The sequence below is a fragment of the Liolophura sinensis genome, chromosome 1 (genome assembly GCF_032854445.1).
Source record: "Liolophura sinensis isolate JHLJ2023 chromosome 1, CUHK_Ljap_v2, whole genome shotgun sequence".
NCBI classification, from domain to species: Eukaryota; Metazoa; Mollusca; class Polyplacophora; order Chitonida; family Chitonidae; genus Liolophura; species Liolophura sinensis.
Window position 1 is genome coordinate 84,135,795 of NC_088295.1, and position 23,829 is coordinate 84,159,623.

Consider the following 23,829-nt stretch of genomic DNA (forward strand, 5'->3'; position numbering starts at 1 on the left):
ACTATAGTGTGGGGAGGAAATAAATGCACGTCAATATAACACAAGGTAAAGTCAAACTGCGACAGTCATAACGTGACGTCGCTAGAACAGAAGTCTGGTGCCATGATACCGTTGTACGATAATCAAATCAATACATACATTGCACTAGTTGGCTGGAATATGCCTTCTTAGTAGCAGCACAAGCAAAATTGTCGACCAAAGCAGCCATGCGTCAGATATTCTAAGTTGATCTTTAAATGTTTTTTTTTTCATAAAGACAGCAAAAATTGCACCCGCCACACTTCACCGCTGTTCGCTCTCATATTTATTTATTGATCGTGAATTCCAAGGATTTCGAAGTATTTCTTGTTTGTCGTGTCTTCTGTAACACTCAGCATTAAAAATGACTGACATATTTGGCTCTCAAAATGGATGTTTTTATACCTTGTTTTTTTTTTTCTTTTAAGGATTTTAATTTATGAAATATTTATATTATGAATAAAATAAAAAAATATAATAATCCAGTAAATAATTATTTCAAAAACAACTTTTACATAAGCCGCCATTATAGACGTAAGAAAGTATATAAAGTAAGAAAATATAGAATGGAGTCTTGTTACGAGAAGCGGACAACAGGATTCTGTGAATAAAATAATGTCCTAGGCGCACAAAAACAGTACCCAAACCGTGTACCATTCTAGTTTATGACGAAGGTGCGCTTCGGTTTCAACTGTTCATGTATCCAACATGAAAATTATATTTCCGTCCTTTAGCCCTGGACGGCCTTTGATGTTTTAGTTCCAGATGAAATACAAGGGTTCCCAATTTTGTGGAACAAGTTAGGTTTACCATGCTTTATTATACCCGTCTATTTGTCGTAATCGATTATATACATTAGTTTTAATGTTTGTAGTTTTGGATTTTGCTGGATATGATAACTGCATTCTAAAGCTCTTTTCAGACATCCATCTTTCAGTCTAGCAACATGTACATTGGTTTGCTTAACTAAGTTGTCCACTTTAAAATGCATTTGCCTGATCCACACAATACTGGAAGGGCCCGGTTTACTCAGTATAAGATAACGCTGGAGTTAATTAATTCTACATTGGTTTTATTGTAAAGCTGCCATCACAGTTTGTGATAGCCTTGATGGCGTGAATAGAGGTGTCAACAGAGAAGAGATCGACAAACACAAGGTAGCATTGATCAAACATCGCATATTACTCTTGCGCCTTAAATAGGATTAGTTTAACAAATTCTGTGTACAAAAATATGGTTCTGGATTGGTGGCAGAAAGCCAAGTCGCTTTTATATTGAACCCCTGCGTTGAACAACGAGCAATCCTTTTACACATGTTAAAAGCGGTGTATTTGTGTCAAAAAACATACATCATGTATACATGATGTGATGCTGATGTTATTGTTCGCCCAAACCTTGATATTAGCCATGTATGAGGAGGATTACAATTATCGCACTTCTACTAACTTTATTAATGAGGTTTCTTAAATGAAACGCGCGTGAGGGGGCTTTCCAGTTACGTGCGGATGGACATGGGTTTCCCACGGTCCGCTTTCCCCCTCCCACCAGAATGCTGGCCACCGCCGTGTAAATGAAATACTCTTGAGTACGGCGTAAAACACCAACCAAATATATAAATAAATAAATAAATGAAAATTTGTATTTAGCTGGAAGTTTTCATGTTCTCTGTGGATTTTTTTTAACAGCTGTTGAATGAAAGCGGAAAGGTTTCATGCTTTTTTAAAATATTAAATGAGCCATTTTATACGCGCTGTTTTTTTCCCCTACTAGCTGTTTCAGTGTTCAGTCTTTTCAAGTTGCGATTCTAACTGTTGCTTCTGTTCAGCTCCCAATGATCAGTTTCATGCCCTACCTGCATCTCTCAAGAAATGTTTATTTTGCAGTTAAACAGATCTTGAGAACAAAGACCATTAAGCAAATTAATGCATTCAAGTGATTATTCTGTGGTTAATTCGAGGGCATTCAGGTCAGATCACTGATGAACAGTGTGTCATGTCACTTGAGGCCTGATACACAGTGGGAATCATTGACTCAGCACGGTTGTGTCTCGGACCATCCTGCAACTTTTTCAGCCCACCATAATTTTTGCCTTGTCGGAAAACAGATTGGAGATTTACAAAAGCTGCAGGGGTCGAATTCTGCTGTTTCGAGATAAGCATATATTTCCTTTGTTATTAGCTTCATGCAGACTGTGAGATTTTTTAAGACAAATGAGCCTAGATCACAGCACCATTGCTTTAGATTTTTGTAAAAAAAATATGTAGCAGGCACCATAGGTTGACATCGATTTGGAAAACGAGTTCAGCCCATGTTGAATAAACTTTTCAAATTTGTTTTATTTACACATACTTATAGACTATAATTGATTTTGTAAACATTGCTCTCAGATGACAACAATTGCCGCGGATTACAAATCAGCAACCGCAAAGAAAGGTTTTCTCCGTTAGCACATTTATACTTAACCGTGTCTTTATCTATATACATAGATATGTTCTTCACATTTGTTGCTTGAGCGCTGATTTGCATATTGCAGGTGCAAGAATGCATTCTATTATCACATACTTATTGCCTATTACATATGCATATGTATGAGCCAAATTCTATTCAATTACAACATTTTCAAGGATAACACTAACATCGTTCGTTATATTTATTTATTTTATTTTGTTGATTGGTGTTTTATGTCGTACTCAAGAAAATTTGACTTCAACGACGGTGACAAGAATTATGATGGGAGGAAACCGAGCAGAGCCCGGAGGAGCTCACGACCATCCACAGGTTGTTGACAGACCATCCCACGTACGGCCGGAGAGGAAGCCAGCATGAGGTGAACTCACAGTGACCGCATTGCTGGGGGCTCCTTGGTCATTGCTCCGCGTTGGCGCGTTAACCACCTTTGCCACGGAGTTGCCCCGGTTCTTTTTACACAAACAGTTACAAATCATTGTGTCAAATCAGACAATCATACAGTGGAGTACCAACGATAATCGCAAGACTGGTTTCCAAAGTAACGGAAAACATAATTTCCCAAAGGAATATGTAAAATAAATTATACACGTAGTAAATAGAGCAGGTAACATGTTACTGAAAAAATGTCAACAGCTTCCAATGATGCAGGGAAGACAGTCGATATTCTAGACCTGACATCTAATTCAAATTTCAATCTCGTGAATAATTTCCAGGTAGAGGTGTCTCAGTCGCGCCTTGATTGCAACTGCTAACGATAGCGAATAATACCAGCGATCAGACAGCAGGAATTGTTGATGCGAAGCAAGACTCCACATAGACTGGGAAGCCGCCTTTGAAGACGGCAAGAATCGCACTGGATCTTTATCGCATGCCCATGTGACATGTATTTGTCATTTATTTAAATGAGTAATGGTCATTTATCGCATTTCTGTGTGTATTAGTCAAGTTTAACACCCTAACCATAAAACATGCCCGAATTAATATTGTGCAAATGAGTGTAAATATGTGTAGATATGGCTTGGATGTTATCGGTTGATCAAAAGCTTTAGTGATTACGTTATAATAAAATGGTAAACTGTGTTCTTTTCGTTGAACACCATCGCCCTTAAATTGTCTGCTCTTTACTTCCCAGTATTTCGGCTAAGAGATATAACGGACAATTTAAAAAAGTTATTTTACAATTTTCTGGGCTGAACTATCCTATCACTAAATGTACGAACGTATTAAAACTGCGGGTGTATATGTGTACGTTAAAGAAATGACACCAATACCAGTTCACATTGCAGATCTGTTATCTGTATGGTGGTCCCCATTTGCCAGGCTGTTACTGTAGCGTGAGTAATAGTCTCGTTTAGTCACCTACCACTCGCTGCTCTGTAATGAGCCTTATGGATAGGCACACCGGTCCATTGATTGTCCCCAGGTATTGCCTTGGAATCAGTGAATCTGGTGATACAGTATTGTTTGTTACAATAACAACCCTAGGCCTGGGGTGAGCATCTGTCCCAGTACAGGTGCGATGACTGATCAACAACATCACAACAGAGCGAGAGTTGTACCTTGATCTATGACCTGGATATTTTGATAACAAAGTTCAGTATCAAAAGAGCGGTTAACGTATCATGTATCTGTTGTACACATATGGACTACATCAACGGACCTGTTTTTGGATTGTGTTGAGGAGAGATCGTTCGGGTGTTTACAGCAACAGCTGCCATTCTTATGGGCAATTCGTTGAGATAATTGTAAATTATCGCCATGGAGCAGGAATACCATTTCAGTGATTAGAGTCGATCTGTGTAATTAGCCCCCCTTACTTAATGAAGAAAGCTCACCGTCACTTCAACGGCTTCATGATCTTACACGGGGAAGCGGCCGTTTCACGATTTGTGAGTGTGAATCAACCCACTAGGTGTATTTATATGACTGCTTGTGGTTGATGGGTTTCTAAACAGCTGTACATCCTGAAGGTAAGATTCTCGTGCAGGTGCTCTAAATATCACTCATTTTATCACGTGGTTTGAGATAGCTGTACAAGAGATTATAGCTTAGTGGTGTTCTTAAAGGCGTATACAAGTCTTGTGTCGCTTTTTTCTGAGGCTATGTATCAAACAGTTTCTTGATGCTGAACTAACCACTTGATCTCTGCGACGGTGCGTATTGATGAACAAACACTGCCAATATTTTTTTCGTGATGACCATTGTATTCTTGTGTACTGTGTTCCTGTTCCTGTTACCCTATGGTACCGTAATATGAAAGTAGTTGCATCCTCAGGCCATGGAAATGAAAATTGTTTACACTCATTCGGGGTACAAATGCTCACGTGTCTTTTACGTGAGATCCAGACTGTTTGTTCTAGGTTGAGGTATAGTGTAGGAGTTTGTGTCTAGCATGAAAAAGGTCCGAGTAAACGTAGCTTCATTATCACCGTCGCATGTTTTGTCTTGTGTGACCATACATTTGTACCATGCCTGATATTCAGGACAGCACTCGCATTCCTAACTCAAGAAACAGTGTGTTTTATATATGATTTTCATGTAAAAAAACTCTGTGTGGAGAGTTCAAGCCCAGGCATAGTTAAGTTGGTTTCCTTTAGGCAAAGCGAGTTAATATAGTTATTTGCTGCACACCCGGTACACATGCATCAACCTTTCAGGGCAAAAGGTAGCATTCAGTCAGATGTAATTATTGTCGCTTGAATGACGTGTTCTGAAATATTCATCGCTGGCTATTACTGACTCCCAATGGTATTTTCTAGAGGAGTGTTTAAGTTATCAATGAGGTAAAGTGGCTGTGTGGGCATTCAACCTCACAAAGCTGGGCTCATTTCGTTAGTGACATGAATGCTAATGCCTTTATCTTATTGTGCTTTGCAAAGTGGTAAAGATGCGATACTGCATTTGTAAACTTGACGGACAGGGCTTGTTAACAACCTTTTACGTAAGACCCACGGAATCAATTGCACAGGTATTTAACTTCACAAATCTAAAGACTTAACTATGGTATTATATGCTGAGAGCGGCTAGCTTGATACATTTCAGCTATATTAGTGAAATTGTTTTTACCTAATTCTGCTTAAGCCATCGTGTTGGAGGGCCTGTTGTAATTTGCTACTATTTAATCATTTACATTAATCGTAAAGATTATAGCTCTAACTGAGCCAAACTGACAAGAGACCGGATTTCATGGATTACGTATGGCCATTTGCCAACTATCATAAGGTCGTGGCTGCTCTGAGTTTATTCATTGTGAGACTTTTACATTGTGTTGTTGCCTAACCCAGCATTCCGCTGGTGTACTTAATTAAACAACCCAGAGGCCTGGTCCCTTCGAATTGTTCAATTAATATCACTGCAAATTCGTTGTATCTTTATCTACTTCATGGTAACATTGATGGGTGTGTGATTTGCAGTTATTTAAGTATTTACATGAACAGTTATATAACAAAACCCTAACTGAGGTAAATTGACACGAGGTTAAGTGTGACCATTTGTCAACTTGCACACTACCGGACCTCCTCTGGTTTTACTCCCTTTGCTGAAGTCTTTCATGTTGTATTTCTGCATAAATTAGGTTCGGCTGATGGGCTGTTAACTTTTTCCTGAGGTGTAGTGTCTTTGCATTGTTTTCGTGTTATTGGTTATTGGTTACGTGATGACATCACACAATCTGAGTAATTCTAGACGAGGAATCAATATCGCCGCAATTTTGTAACCTACGTGTAATTATACTTAAGCCATAGCGGCAGTTGCCATGTAATTGGCTACAACTTAAACATTCACATAATAGTTGTAACTACATGAGATAAACTGACGAGAGGCTGGATTTCATCACTTACTTGTGGGCATTTACCCGGTACAACCAAACTGTCGTCGCTTCTCTGGTTTTGCTCTCTTTGCTCCCGTAGTCTTTTATGTTTATATTCAGTTCAGTTTCTTCACCACGACGTGAAACAATGTGTAGCACTGGGCAGTTTATGACGAATCATGGATTTCCAAAGACATTAAAGACAAAAATCATCAGAGAATATATACTAGCGTAAACTGACCAATATATCGATTAGCATGCAATGCACAAGATATGTGACGTCCATATTGGTTGTCTTCATTAGGACTGACTTTGTAAACAGTGTTCGACTACCCTCATACAATGACACAGCCATATGCAGAGTCAGCCCAGGCATATGCTTCCTCAGCGTTATGCAATTTCAAATCGTGACAAAGAATAATGATAAGTTGAAGTCAGATTACCTGATGTTGGCTAACTCAACTATTACGGAAGAGTGCCATAGCGATAACATATCACGTCAGCCAGAAGGTAAGGACGACACGACGGTTTACAAATGTACTGTTTGTTTGCCATACATTTTTTGTACATTTATATACTTCATGTTATCGTAGGCTTATCTCGAGAGCTCTGTTTCTTGCCCTGGCTGTAGATATAAACTATAAAACATTGTTATTTGTGGAGTTTGGGACACCCGTACCATCTAATGAACTTTGGATTGCTTGGTAAGTAAGATTAAATGCAACCTATATATAATTTTAACCTTATGCATTAAGCAACACTAATCCAAAGAAAACATTGCATTCCTTGAGGACAGTATTAGCTTTCGGTTAACCTCCTATCAAGGATTATGAATGAATGATTATGGCTTAACGCCACATCCGCTATATCTCAGGAATATAGTGGCGAATCAGGGATTATGAGTTCCGTGTATGATGCTATATACTGTTTTTCATTATTACCATTCAAACAACACTTGCTTGTGTTTATCCATTGATTTTGTACTTGCACATTTACTGGCTCTAATTCCTGATCAATCATAGAATGCAATGTAATGATAATCAGCGTCACAGCGACGCCTCTTTGGAATTTATCAAACTGTTCCACAAAGAGGATGTCTCCTTTGCCATACAATGTTCTTGTGACAGACTGAGGCTAATCGAAAAATGGTACTATTACCTTATAAACGTAAACTCTGCAGAACGAGATATATTTTATCGACTTGTTATTTTCATTAGTTTTACATTACACTTGTTCTGCAGATCTCTGAGAACTGCTGTAATCTCAGCCATGGAAAGATGATATATTGTTGACATGATAATTTGACCTCCGTTTGATCTTTGGTGATACGATCCGTTGTAAAATATTACCTGGATACAGGATAACTACACATAGGTAATGCTTTCAATAGACGTTCGACATTGTGAGTGTATTACCGCATTGGAGCATTTATAGCCTCTTTAGGTTTATGAAATTAAGTATAAAATTAAAATAAATTAAGACTAGATCCGGACGAGAAAAGAGCCACGTGTCACATCAAACTGACAAACATTCGTCTTGACTGCAGGATGCATGTTTCGGACACACAAAATACCACAGGGATATATTGAAAATTCTTCTTTACCCCGCGTCTACCTTATGCGCGTTGATATTCCTCCTTGTGAATAATTAATGCAAAAAGCATCACGGTTTAATTTTCTTATATGATCAGGGCAAAGTTGAAGACACATAACTTTCACTGCATTTATTACACATACAATTGCCATTCTATAAAGTGGCATACAATCGTTGGCCTGGAATGCTACTTAGTCCTTTTTTTATTTTGTTGCATGTAGTTTCACTATCAGAAGCCAAATCACATTTGAACCTGAACGTCCGGAAGCGAAGGTTACTGTTTTGAAGACAGTAAAATGTAACTATTTCTGCTGTACTTCAGTTTCAATTTCACTTACGGTACGTCGCAAACACCATGGTACAAATTAACTGTATTAAGAAGATGTTTAAATTCACGACCAACTCAACAAAAAATACACCCATATCACGCATTTTCTAATTCAGCTCTTGTTGACTATCGGTCGATGGAAGGAACCACCAAGATATACCAGTTTCTGCGAGTAGCTCGTCATGGAAAGCATTGTTGTAATGTATAAACTGATGTCAACGGGTTTCTAAGTGGGCTAAATCGTGTACAATGACAAAATTAAAAGTACCGCCATGTTAGAAATTTTAACCAATCAGACATGGGTTATTTCTGCAATTCGAGAAGGCACCCGTTTTCGATAACGTCATTCGAACCATGCGCGCGTTGGCCACGACTGACATTTTTCTAACATAGCCTTCTCCATGGTCTCGTAAGAATTCCAGATTGGAAATCGACTTATAGCATTACCTAGCACGTCAGAAGGCAATGCCACTGGTCATGAACGCCTCTTGCGAAATAACCATGGTAATTATTTTTATAGTCATTTCTGTTAATGGTGTTATTTGGTAATATGGTACGCAGAAACCACATATAAATGTAAGTTATAGTACACTATATAGAACGCATTTCCTCGAAAACAATCACAAACATGACAAACGTACAGAATAACACAGATTACCCAGAAAGACACATATAAGAAATATGATCAGGACGTACAGCATGGAGAGAAAAATCAGAGCAGCGGCGACAGTGTGATAGCTGGCAAATGGACACACGTAACCGCTAAAATATGTACTCTTGTCAATTTACGTCAGAGCTTTATTCTAACTGTTCATGTAAATGCATAAATAGTAGCAAATTACATGCCCCCTAAAACCAGCGTAAGCAGAATAAGTTCAGTGAAATGCAGTGGTGTTAATTACAGTTCATTAGATACAGATATTGAAAATGCTCTGTTGTCATCACATTTAACATACAACAACAATAGAACAATGCAGAGGGACCAGGAGTCGGGGATGCATTGCCCACCTGCAAAATCCTGGTTTATGCAGGAATGCCATATAATTAAGACGTATAACATTCAGAGAAAAAAACAGAGCATCGACGACAGAGTTGTAAACGCTTGTAGACAATAAGGTACAGGAGTACTGAGTACTATGGGTACCGAATTAACTCATTCACCTTGACAGCGCAGCGTAATGACCCAGGAGCCTCTCACCAATCCGGTCGCTGTGAGTTCAAATCCAGTTCATGCTGGCTTTCTCTCCGGCCGTACGTGGGTAGGCCTTGCAGCAAGCTGCGGATGGTCGTGGGTTTCCCCCGGGCTCTGACGAGTTTCCTCCCACCATAATGCGGGCCGCCGTCGTGTAAGTGAAATATTCTTGAGTATGGTGTAAAACACCAATCAAATAAATAAATAAATAAAGAAATCATTTGCCTTGAAAACTGTTGACAGCATCTCTTTGCATACTTTAGACACTTTCTTAAATCTTTGGAGGGTTGTGTTGAACGGGTGTTTGCGTTGTTTTGGATGTTGATCTTGCAATTATTCACCCGTAACCTTAATCTTGGTTGACAGCTGGTATACGGCGAATGTCTGTATCGATGTCTACGTTCAAACAAGTGGAACGAAATAAGTTTAGTGTTCAGGATGACATCGTCAGTGTTTTAGACAAGAAATCAAATTTGAATCGCTTAGTCTTGCAAGAATTACAGATTGTCGGACGATACATATTTCTGAAACTTGCAGATGTACAAAGACAACCTCTAATAATACTATAAAAAGTAAGAAGATAACTCCAAGCTTTTATTTAGTGGTTTGTGCTGGACGTTTTGGAAATTGTTCTTGGGACCTTGTTTCCTTGGCCTAAAATACCCACTGTGGTTGACGATTGGTTAACGAATGTAAGTTGCGACGTCTAGGTTACCATTTAAGTCAAATTCGTCACACGATTATTGACCTAAACGTCCATAACAGTTGATGGTTGGCACACGAATGTCTGTTCAGACGACCAGGTTAATATCTAAGGTTCTTAGATTAATTATAACCGTGGAGTTGATACAAGACTCTGAACAAAACTGGCGGTAAAGCGCAAACCCTTATATTTACGTAAAGTTTCACCATGTAAAATGCACCCGTCAACGTAACTCGTGACATGTAGGCGTGTACAGAAAACGAATACTATAACAGACACACAACAGTATCTACCTTTATGTAAGGCATTGCATAAAACCACCATGTCAGGATGGTCATCACATTCGTTGACGGTCGGTATATTCCACTTTATTTTTCAGTGATCGGATTGGAGAACACTAGTCACAAAATGTGTTGCCAGTTTGAAGACACATATTTTGACCATATATTTAGGATGAATACTTGTGCTTAAGAGAAATGCTTATACGACCCCCAGTATCGGCTTAAGGTGTGCAGTCTGTTGTTAATTTTAAGTAGAATTTTACGCCTTTTACGCCATTTGTAGCTCACTTGAGTAAAAGGTCCACGTGTAACGAAGCCCCATGTAAAAGGCTAAGACTTGTAAATGAATTGCACTTGCGTGAGAGCAGGTACTGACGACATTATCAGAGCATCCGTTCCTACTGTCCCAGCTACCTAGTAAAATTTGTACTGCCAATAAATTGTACTGCTTATTCTCTAAATTTATTGACAATCTGATTTGGTAACTACTATCTGTCTTCAAAACAGGCATGTATATTTGTTGCAAATATCAGTTGTGGGTACATTGAGTTAATAGTCTTACAGGTTTCAATTATGACAGAAAGATATACGATATGTAATAACCATACTACAAAGCTCATGTTATGGATGAAATCCCCATTAACACTCAAGCTACGTACAAGATCCCATGTACTCATCGAATAATACTTACTGGATCAAAACGCACAGACCAAGGATATAGTCTGCATTCTGGTCTAGCGGGTCATATAGCGGGCCCAAAGTCATCTGCTACAATAGTTACTTTGACTTTCCATGGTTATCTCTATTCCATTGATGATACGGGAATGGCGTCCCCTATCAGTGCAGAACATCATATATCCATATAACATCAGTCAAAGAGAATTATATCTGCAGGCAATAGTTCTCCAACCGCCAGAGACTCATTCAGGCTCATGGTTTTTAGTTAGTTTCCACATTTGGTATGGTATAAAACGAAGACTAAACATTAAAACTGTGCAAAATTTCAAACGGGTGAAACTGATTGAATTTTAGTACAATTAGAAGAAATGTGAGAGCCCGGTAAGGCCATCGTCATTCCAGCTTGGTATCGTCCGACGATGGCATGAAGAAGTGGGCTCATGGGACGAAGCGATAACACGATGGCTGGAAACGATGGGACGATGGTATGAATTGATGGTCATGTTGTCATCGCTTCATGCCATTCTCGAGCAATGAGCAGTGTTACTATACCTGTTTTACTTGATTGTCTTATTTTTACACAGCGTTCAGGAATATTTCACTTGTAAGACGGTGGCCAGCAGTTTAGTGGGAGGAAACCTTCCCACGTACGGCCGGAGAGGAATCCAACACAGCTGGACTTGAACTCCCAGCGACCGCATTGGTTACAGGCTCCTTGATGAACGTCATGGTGATTCCTGGCGGATAGGATGCTGGCTTCCATATAGAAGGCCTTTGAGGGGGGGGGGGGGTTAAGACTTACAATTGACACTAACATTTTGACGTTTACAGTTTTTAGTCACTTTGATTTGCAAAAAGCGCGATAACATTCGGAAACTGAAACCCAAGGGTTTTATCTGGATTTGGGTCACATAAACGCAAAATTTAAGATTTCAAGGCATGAAAAACAAGATTAAACGAGTGTTCATTCGTACAAAAGGTTGGTCCTCTTCTGACTGAACCTCCAAAGTGTTCAAAATCTCTGGTCCGAGGTTCTTCGGTCACCGGGAGGGCAGTCAAGCGTAGAGTTGAGGATTATAATGATGCCTAGAGCTAGTAAATAAAATGGACTAGTCTTCTCATATTTGACCGTCCAACCCTCCCAGCCCTCTCCTTTCTATTTAAGAACGAAGACAACAACTTAAGCACCTAATCACGACAATATACTTCACAGATTAGCTTAGAAGCTCCACACCCACAATAGCCATACAAACATTTCCCAGAAGGGGTGAACAAACACGAAAAAAACAACACAAAAATAACTTCCCGCAGTTTTTATCCTGGACGGTTCCTCAGGGCTCTTTCCTCTCGGATCACAAAAACGCAACTAAAGAGCCTATTTATGTGTTTGTTTGTCTTGTACTCGTGAACTGAGTGTAGGTTTTTGCACAATACGGCGATCAGAAACACCTGCCTAGGAAGTTTACGGGGAAACCTGTGACGTGCAGACAGCCAAAAGTGATATGGCTGCCTGAATGTATGTCAAGGAAATACACGCGTGGGTCACGTGACTGATACTTGTTTCTGTTGTTTTTCAGACTAGACCAAAAGGTGGTTACAGCAAAATTTACATATGACAGAAGTGGGCCGTGGTGAATACACACATGGAGGCAGCAAATACCACAGACATGGATACCGTGGGGGAGGTTAATAAAACACTGGAGGAATACGAACAGTTTTATCTCAATGCTCAGTTTGCCACCGGTCTGGTTTTCTATCCTCTCCTTTGTACCTTTGGTTTCCTGGGCAATGTTATGTCAATTATTGTCATGAGCAGGAAATCCATGCGAACTTCAACTAACATGTACCTGATAACGCTAGGTGTGGCTGACACCGTGAAAATTCTCAACGATTTTTTGTATTTCATTGTTATACTGTGCTTACGAGTAGATCCGCTAACAGGCAACAAAGCGATGGGTTTGCTGTACCCATACTGTCACTACCTGCTCAACATGTCACTCTGTGCCTCCGCCTGGCTTACCGTCTCTGTGGCCGTAGAACGATATATATTCATATGTATGCCCACAAAGGCGAAGGAATACTGTAATCTTGCTAGAGCCAAGATCGTTTCTGTAGCTGTGTTTTTGTCTGTTATCGTCATTTCTTTGCCATTTGCATTCCGGTATAAGACAACTCTCAAATTCAACAACGCCTCGAATACGGAAATGTACGAGGTGGAAGTGAACAATCTCTGGCAGAATCCACATTTTTCTGTGCCATTCAACTGGATCCACACTTGCTTAAGGACGGTTATTCCGCTTATCATCTTAACATTCCTAAACACGTCCATCGTGTTGGGTCTACGCCGTTCACGGGCCGCCAACAAGAGGCCATCGGCCAAACAGAAAATCACCATCATGCTTGTGTCTATTGTAATCATATTCTTGGTGTGTGTCACCCCAGACGCCATCATGTCCACGGCTTTCGGACTGGGCTACTACGAGGAGAGTTACCTGGCCAGGGGCGTCCGGGAGATCACAGACAGCTTTCTTCTCATCAATTCAGCGGTTAACTTTATTCCATACTGTATTTTTAATAAGCATTTTAGGCGGACATTTTTAGGTATTTTCGGTGTGAAAATGTTCAATAAACTAAGTCGATCAAGCATTGCTGAAACGACAAGAGATAACTTAAGAAATTCTGGGATTCAGACAGTGATGGAGACTAAACTTTTGCTGAGCTCAGAGAGCGCTACGTTGTGTGCTCCTAACAATAATCCAGGAGGTTGATTGACGTCTTGTATATAACGGTGTTTGGACCGGAGACCAGTTCACGGCTTATCCTAAGTCTTTGTGATGTCAGTTTGTGAATAATTTAATGCCATCAGTCGCTTTTACAAGCCATGCTGTTTATTTGTTCAGATATATATTTTGTAATGTACGGTGACATTAAATATAATTTATTATAGAAGAATCAACGGCTGGTTCCTTTCTGAGCATCCTGTATAGGGGGTATATTTAGGTAAATTTATCGTTCAGTCAATCCGATCTCCATATACTCACTGTATACACTATGTACAGTTCTCTTGGAACGTGTCATGCCTGCTGACAACAGTCGATTAAAACACCACATGATAAGAGGCAAACATTCAAACATTGTCATGAAACTGCAGAACAAATGTGTCAAATGGCGGCGTTGTACCAGTGAAGGGTGTCCAGCTGTCACCCCTTACACCCCTTCTCGTTTGCCGATTATTAGTGATTAGATTTGAGTTCTCGAATCGCTTTGGACGTTTCTGTTTTTTCTTTTCTCAGCGACCAGATCTCAGCTCTTAAACCGCTTTGGACGTTGCTGTTTTGCCGTTTATGATTGACCAGAGCCCAGTTTCACAATGATATAGTAACTATACGATAATCACACAGCTAGGACATTGGTACGGTAAAAGTGATGTACAAAAATCCTGCGACAAATGTACGATAAAAAATTTCGTACGCCACTTTGTGAAACTTGGCCCAGATGTCAGGTCTTACGGCGCTTTGAACTTTGCTGTTTTGTCTTTTATGCGCGACCAGATGATAGCCATACATTTGCTACTGGTTCAAAGCGACCAGATGATAGCCATACATTTGCTGCTTTGCTGGTTCAGAGCGACCATATGATAGCCATACATTTGCTACTTTGCTGGTTCAGAGCGACCATATGATAGCCATACATTTGCTACTTTGCTGGTTGTGAGCGGCCAGATGATAGCCATACATTTGCTACTTTGCTGGTTGTGGGCTACCAGATGTCAGTTCTTACACAGATTTGTCGTCCTTTGTTTGGCTTGTCCACCCCCACCCCCATTTAATCACGATCTTTCATTTTGTCACGTTATCTGTGATTCATCTGATTTAACTCTTGTTTGGTCACGTTCTCTGTAACCCATCTGATTACACTTTTACTTCACCACGTTCTCTGTAACCCTTCGGGTTACACTACTACTTATTCACGTTCTCTGTAACCCATCTGATTACACTTTTACTAAGCACGTTCTCTGTAACCCATCTGATTACACTTTTACTTAATCACGTTCTCTGTAACCCATCTGATTACACTCTTACTAAGCACGTTCTCTGTAACCCATCTGATTACACTTTTACTTAATCACGTTCTCTGTAACCCATCTGATTACACTCTTACTTAATCACGTTCTTGTAAACCATCTGATTACACTTTTACTTATTCACGTTCTCTGTAACCCATCTGATTACACTTTTACTTATTCACGTTCTCTGTAACCCATCTGATTACACTTTTACTTATTCACGTTCTCTGTAACCCATCTGATTACACTTTTACTAAGCACGTTCTCTGTAACCCATCTGATTACACTTTTACTTAATCACGTTCTCTGTAACCCATCTGATTACACTCTTACTTAATCACGTTCTTGTAAACCATCTGATTACACTTTTACTTAATCACGTTCTCTGTAACCCATCTGATTACACCCTTCCTTAATCACGTTCTCTATAGCCCATCGGATTGCATTCTAACTTGGTTAGACTTCTCTGTAGCCGATCTGCTTTCGCACTTTTTGTTAGGTTTTTCGGTATTCAATCCGGTTACGCTCTTTTATTTTGACACTCTTTCTACCCAATCTTAAATAAACAACATGTTACGTTACTGTCAATCAAAGGCGAGCCTCTTCGCAACAGAAATTATTATTCTTGTTCCGTCCTGAGGATAGAACCCTTAATGGAATACAGTTAAATCTACAAATCTCTGTCATATACGTGTCACATAACTCAAACCAAATGTTGTCTGAGCTAGCTTTGAATTAAGTTGGTTCAGAGAATATACACTGTGTTAAGAATATATATGGTAATTGAACGCCCGCAGGAAAACAGCGTGACTAAGGAAATAGTGTGTGTGTATTTTTACATGCTATAAGCCGCTGTATGTTCAGTGCGAGATGGATACGTAGTTCTGGTATCTAGCTAAACTGGTGCTTTCTCCCTACACTGTAGGGACATAAGATTGACCTGGTGTGATCAACGTTGTGACACCGGGTATAATCAGCCACTTTGACCTAAGTGTTCCTGCCAGATCAGATTGCCCACAGCAGCGCCCGACACGAAATGAACAATAAGAAAGAAAGACATGGACTGTCACCATGGGCACTGGGAACAGAATACATTGTCTTGATAATAGAATATAATACTGCCTACAAACCTCTGGCACAAACAGTAACACATCGTATCACTGGCACTTTGGAACCGATAATAACATCCAAGATGGTCAGACCGCCTGACAGGACGGAAGGAAGACAAGATTTAGGTTGGCTTTTACTCCGGTCTGAGATTCTTCGCCATGCTTTGTAGATTCTACTTGCGCACCATTAACTCTTTGAATAGTCCTACTAGCACTGTAACGTAAAATCACTTGTAAGTGCTTGGTCATTTCCTCGCCTGTCTCAGTAAATGGCCATCTGTCATCCAAAGGCCACAAACCATGATCTGTGGCTTAAAATGCCGTTCCCATTTTCTAGACTTTAGCAGATTTTCTAGCAGAACCATTAAATATATTCACGAAGCATTTAATAAATACACATGTACTAAATACAGTACTTCTTCATCTAGTTCATCACTGAGGGAAGTTGAGAACAAATACCATTTAAACTGGATCCATTCCTACAATGACTAATAAAAGCCAAGAAATGTAGAAAGTCCATAAATAACCAATGAAATTCAGTTAAGGACAGCTTATGGTCATCTCAAAATTACGATAACCTGTGATATTTACAATGAGTTTAATGTCATTCACAAACCCACAAAGCGTAACTGACCGTAAATGATGCACAAGAGCAACCGATATATATTCTTCTGCATTTCATACAAAACTCTATGATGGATGATATTCGATTTTCGAAAACGATACCCCAGGGGGACTAAGTCATTTTCGTTTGCATTTCATACAAAACGCTATTATGTATGATTTTCGATTTTCGAAGAGAATCCGAGCAAACGAGATATATTCTTCAATATTTGATACAAAACTCAATCATGTATAATTTTCCATAATTCCGACCTCGAACATTTGCAATGCCTTTATAGCAGTACCGAAAGAAGGCATAAGTGCTAACTTGCATTACTCCATCAAAGACATTGTCCTCGAAACTGAAGACCTTTTACAATTTGCAAAAAGTGGTTATAAAATATTACAAAGGGTGAAGACGGCCATACATGATTTCTCAGAACAGGTCCTGCATGTGCTTTCTCAAAACCTGAGACATGTTTATTCTACCTGCTTTCTCAAACCTGATCCTGCCGTTTATCAAAATAAAAACCTCTATTTGGATATCAAACTAAAAAGACCTGCACATGCTTTCTCAAACCAAGAACCTAGCTAAATAGATTTCGATGTGACCGATCCTGGATGAGGCGGTAGCATCTGGCACCGGGGCCGTAAACTGTGGACTTCAAATTAGGAGATTCACCAGTTTAAGTCATGGCCTATAGCATTACACACTCTGACGTGGTAAACTTGGTTTCTTTCAACAATTAAAAAAGAAAGAAATACATATAAAAGTGAAGATAAAACCAATTTTATGAACTTGTTTACACCTCTTTAGGAATTCCACATTGAGCTTGCCGGAGAGCGTTGTGACAGCCATTGACAGCTTATCAGCCCTTTAAAAAACTTCCCATCGCCTGTAGCTTGACAGAAGAATAAAACTAAAAGCTTTGCCTGGATGCGCTGACACGACTAGGATTATTTTTTCCATAAACTGTCATGTTTATATGACGTCTTGGAAACTATGAGAACCGTGTTAAATGTTAACTATTTCACGACCGTTTCGCATAAAAATCCAGTCTCACATCGATCATAACTCAGCTGGGTTTCCAAAAGCAGAAACATTATGTGCGCTTCTGCAGAAAAACCTGATCTCATGAAAATTTGATGGTGAATGGCCACACGAGGTAAGAACAACTCAACAGATGCTCCAGTTTACGATGTGTGTGATGCCCCGTGGATCACAAAGAGCTGTCAAAGAATGCTTATAGAACCACGGCTGTATGTGCACGCGATCTGATAAATTAGCGTCCTGTTGCCACCGCTACTACAGTGGGCTCCTTATCTATTTCACTATAATATTCATGAGTACGCCGTAAAACACCTATCAAATAAATCCAAAAATATTTCTCTGTAGTATCCCGTCTATCAATTATCTTCAGACTGATAATAACGGATTCTGATTCTAGTAACGCTGAAACGCGGGCATAAGCAGAGATATTAAAGATGTTGGTTACAGAAAACATGAAGCCAGATTAACAACTTAATCTTGTCGTGTTTTATCTAGTGAGAGAACACAAAAGAGAATTAAAGTCTCTCGAGACAGTTCTTCTATTATAGGCCTACATGGCAAAATATGCATGAATCATTGGGCGACAAATGGTTCGTGGCTACTTGATAATAGGAAATGTGGCAGTTCAATAGATAAATGTAAAGTGTTCCCCTGCAACTTGAATGAATTTTCATTTACCTGGAATGTTTTGGCATTGAAATGCTTCAGCGCTTACACAACGAGCTAATTCGCATAGCGATAGTGGAGAAGTAATATCCGCTACACTACAATGCCAACAGACATCAGAGCATTCAGCTTAGCTATCAATAGGCTCTTACTGTAAAGACAATATATTAGTAACATATTTCATGGAACTTTCATTTCCCAAAACAGTATTGTCGGTGTCGTGTTGAGAGTCGTTAAAAATGGTGATTAGCGGAACAGTTGGAAATGATGTGTTGAGACAGAGTATTATCCACAGTAGACACGCTATACTGACAAATCAGCAAATGGTGCACAAATGCACGTATAACACGCATACACGACTGTGCCCAGGGAGGTGTGCTTTACGTTTTCCTTACTTCGTTCGTCACGCGCACCTTTCCTTTTAAGTTCTTATTTGGTCATTACATTTTACACAATACAAATTATAAACAGCGGTAATTTTAAACGCTGTCATAAATCTGTGTACGTAAACATTCGGGTAACATTTTCAGTTTGTACTTCGCCTGAATTAAGTGTTTACATTATGTGAATTAGTTAAAAGACTTGATTTGTACTTGTGGATAATTAATAAATTCTGGGTTATGTTCATAAGTTGCAGTTTAGCGTAATATGAACGCTTAGCCGTTGTCTCACAGTCACATGTCATGATTAGTGTACCACAACTTCAAACACTGTAACCTTCTCACCGTCTGATTACTGTACAGTATCATCCACCTTGTCAGTGATAGCTGATGTCAGAAATCAGATATGCATCACAGTGCCTTCGTTCTATACCCTGGGGAAATTAGCTAGATCTCTGCAAGCTGCCAACCCCGTGTATTAACACAGTTCACCGTTTTGCGAGAACACTGCTCTGACAATTCAATGACAATCTTTGCTAATTACCAAGACAAATCTGAAGATAACGTTGCTAATTGGTCATTTGTCGGGCAGTGGGAATTTGCTGCCAAAAATCTGACAATAGTTGGAGCGTGGTCAGCTGTGTCGGGAAAGTTTTCCAGATAACCCTGCACCAATCCACGAATGCAACCACACAAAATGTATAATGATGTTTTCAACTTATGTATGATCGTGTACACTGGCTTATAATCACTTATCATTTTTACGTGCTTGTATGTGTACAATTTACGCAAATTCTAAAAGTTACTAATGCGGTCATTATGATTTCAAGTGCAGCTAATGCTGGCTTCCCCTCCGACCGAACGTTGGAAGGTCTGCAGCAACCTGCGGATGGGCTCTAGATTTCCACCGGTTTCTGCCCGGTTTCCTCCCTCCATAATGCTGACCGTCGTCGTATAAGTGAAATATTCTTTAGTATGGCGTAACGCACCAATCAAATAAATAAATTAGTTCTATAAGACAATACCTTCATAGGGTTATGGTAAATAAATTTGTGTGTTGCAATGGAGATACGTTAATATATTTGTGCAGAGGGCTTTCTTCCTCAAGGCTGTGTGTACTATGTATATTTTGTCTATGTATTTCCCACTATTCACCGGACTTCTGTATTTCACAAGCCGGGTGACATGGATGTCTCTGTTATCTCTTAAGTCGCTTTCACACAGTTCCATCGTCCAATTTAATTCGCCGATTGAAAATTGTGTGAGCATCGGTTTTATGTGATTATATACACATGTAGAAGCACTGCTGTTTATTTATTTGATCGGTGTTTTACACCATATACATGTACGTACACAAGAATGTTTCGCTTATATGATGACGGTAGGAAACACAACTGTGCCATCTTGGAGCCAGTATGGCCAGAACCATCGCCTTTATTTCATCTGGCTATTCGTGACATCCATTCAGAGACTATAGTATAGAATTTAAGAGACCACTATGCGCGATGATAACGGTAATTCACTCATGCTTTCGCCTGAAGCAAACAACCATACTCCACCGCGTTTGAATGACATTCTCGCATTTCGTTCACAACGTTTTTCATTGTGTGGGCTGATAATCACATTTATATTCCTCGAAATTGTCTGACAGATTTACTCCATCGTCAGTCGTCACCCTTCTTCTATGTTACGTCCTTATGGTGTATTCGCAAAGTACATAAATTGCCGTAACGGTTCCGGGCGCAATGTGATATGTCTCTCCCAATTAAATCAAATAATTGTAGCAGACGCCAGATTAACGTTTACATGGTCAATATGACGAGCCCTGGGAAGAGTGTTTCCTTAAGTACAGCCAATGGCATTTTAAAAGAAGTGCAGACAGGATATTTTACTGTGCCTTATATCATACAAAAACAAAATTCTTTGTTACCTTATCTTTTTCTCAGATAAAACTAATGTGATTCCACATAAAGGAAGATGCCTAAGTAATATTTAGCTGATGCATAAGCCACTTGGAAGACTTGCCTGGAATTTTGACCGTTAGTCCCCTTAGTCCCCCATTGAAAATACAAGTATTACGCGTTTTAACGTTTTGAACTAAATGAAAATATTTTGCGTTAAAGAGTGTTTTATGACGATATGCAGCTGTTATTGCCTTCATACTGTACGCCTACGAATGAATGTGACAGATATTAATGTGCTTTAATGAAGGCATGAAAGCAAAGTTAATAAAATACACTCTGATAACAAATGCACATGCACCCCGGGCGTTTAGTTCCCATGGTGAAAGGGCTGCTGGAATGTCGCCATTCATTTATCACTAAAGTTGCCTGAACATGGCGCATTACCCGAGCTGCATGTGCTGTGGTAGAAACCGGAGAGGGATTGAGCAAAACCAGTCTGTGAATGCTCAGAAGCCCCCCGGCTCCCGTCAACCACCATCTCAGCCCAGTAATTTCATAACGATAACCGTGACTAGGAGCACGTAGTGTGACCGAGAGACCCTACTAAGTACTTCTCTTCAAAGCTCCTTCTGGGTAAATTTATGACTCAAAGCATTTCTTGCTATTGCCAATGTGATTTAGCTGCTTGGTGAAACCTATAGGCTATATGTCCCTAATGGGCTCCATTGTTTTCCTCCCTTCCCCCAGCAGAAGAGCAATCTAGGTAATACTTTTACCCTATAGCATTTGTAGCACTTGGTAACACTAGATGGTCACTAAGCCGAGAAATCATAGAGCACGGAATGGTTCTCATCAATCCTGTGGATTTATAACCATGCGATGGTAAGTAACCTTAAAGTAACGTCCAAGAATAAAGTTTCAGTTGCATTTCAAATTCTGGTGTTTACTACATTAAATGTATTATCTACCGGTACATGTGTAATATCGTTGCAACTGAGTATATATTTTTTTCATTCTGTGGAGGCAATATTAGCATTTTGGGGATACAGTATCCGATATAGTGTCCTATAGCATCCGATAAAACACAGATATATGCATAGTTTCTGCAGCCTGTGAAAGCAATTTCAGGCTGTTGTGCAAGAAGCTGTACACCTGTTATTAAATTAACTTTCATGTTGAAATCACTTTAAACATTATCATTTGTGAATACATGCACGTTTATAGAACTAAAATGTGGAGAACACCAGGAGTCACATTGATGAGATAGAAAGTCTCATGACGAGACTGGTGGTCTCATGGTGAGGAGATGTTGGGGGGGGGGGTCGTCCATGTTGAGGAGACCAATCTCATGAGGAGACTGGCGGTCTCATGGTGAGGAGATGTTGGGGGGGGGGGCGTCCATGTTGAGGAGACCGAGTCCAATGTTAAGAAAACTGGGAGTTCCGTGTTGAGGAGACCGAGAGTACAACTGATTTTGATGAGAGAAAAAGTTCCATGTTGAGGAGACTGGTTGTCTCATGTTGAGGAGACCGGAAGTTCGATGTTGAGATGGTGAATCCCATGTGGAAGTCCCAACATAGCAGAGCCCTACATGGAGTCACAGAGGGACCAGCTTGCGATCGGACATTGCTATTCACAGATAAAGGTATGCATAAACATTTTTCATCTTAACTAACTACAACTAAATCAAAATAGTAAGCAGTTCAAAAGTGGTTGTGACGCATGTGTTGCTGATGTAAACAGACGAAATCGTCATTCAAATGTCTTAACTTTATCTTGTGGTCTTTATAAGCAGATAACTTTCTTGTTCTCTTGGTATTTCTTTTAAACAGCTATACATAATCCTGGTGTTTACTGATTTACTGATCCTGTTTAACATACATTCCACTGTAAAACAAAAGTAATCTAAAATACAAACATATAAAATCCGGCTCTGATTGTACAGCGAGAGCAGATGCGACGATGCAGAACTGCGCAGTGTAATGATAATGTGTTGGCCCCTACGCGGAGCTTACTAGCTCTATGTGTAAAGGGAGAGAACTTTGAATGAAGACAGACTTGATAATCGTCCTCCTCGATATTTTTCATCTCTACTGTATCATCCTCCTTTCTGGATCCGTAAAGTGATAACAATCTTTCTTGACATTATCTCGTGATATCTAAATCTTCGTAATAATTTGTACTGTCTATATCTTTATTACTTACTGTGAAAAATAAGATTAGACGATTGGTCAAACGCGGTTTGGTTCGTTTTATGATGGATGAAAAGTCATTTCGGCCATAATGTGCACGAGATGTTTCTATGCAATCTACGATACAAAAATCTCGTCCCAGTATGAATGTGTGTTTTCTCTCTTCGGAAGGAGATGTGTTTTATTTTCTGCGCATGAGATAAAGATATGCGTATCTATCATGGAAAAATGTAGCGCGAGACAACTGACCAATGAAAAGACAGATCATGTCGCGATTTTAAACTTCTGACCACGATCGTCGTCTGATACGAGTGAGCTCGCTTAACAATGAAAATTCGGACAATTGCTTACAACAGAAGCTTTAGCTGCAGAACACGCTAAAAACCTGTCACCATAGAAAGCAGATGATGTGAAGCTGGCTCTTGGGCTCTTTGTTAATTCCCAGATGGGAAATGCAGTGGATTTTCTTATTTATGTATTTATTTACTTCACTTGTGATTTAGGTAATGCTCAAGATTTTTCACTTACAAGACGGTCGTTAGGTTTATGGAAACCGGGCAGAGCCCGGGGGGAACCACCGACCGTACCTATGCTGGTACTTGACAAACGTCCTGCCGTCAGCCGCAGCCGAACTATCCAAAGCTGAATTTGATCATGCAACTTCAATGAGCCTGAACTATCCCTTGATGGCTCAGTTGGTAGAGCGTTCGCCTCGGGTGCGGTAGATCACACCTAAGGCTTTAAAAGAGGAAGTTGTATCTTCCTCGCTTCAGCATAAAGGGGAAGTG

At 39.8% G+C, this 23,829-nt stretch overlaps 1 protein-coding gene across 2 annotated transcripts in view; it reads left to right on the forward strand.

Annotated features, from left to right (window-relative positions):
• LOC135461399 (FMRFamide receptor-like) overlaps positions 1-14,011 on the forward strand; it is a 38,328-nt gene extending 24,317 nt beyond the window's left edge. The window contains exons 1-2 of one of the 2 annotated variants that reach the window (XM_064738472.1): positions 4,246-4,457; positions 12,648-14,011. In XM_064738472.1, coding sequence (XP_064594542.1) covers positions 12,714-13,838 — 1,125 coding nt within the window. In that variant the 5' untranslated portion in view covers positions 4,246-4,457; positions 12,648-12,713 and the 3' untranslated portion in view covers positions 13,839-14,011. Of the gene's footprint in view, positions 1-4,245; positions 4,458-12,647 lie in introns of those variants that run through there. The other variant, XM_064738473.1, reaches the window with a different exon arrangement.
• The last annotated feature ends 9,818 nt before the right edge of the window (positions 14,012-23,829 follow it).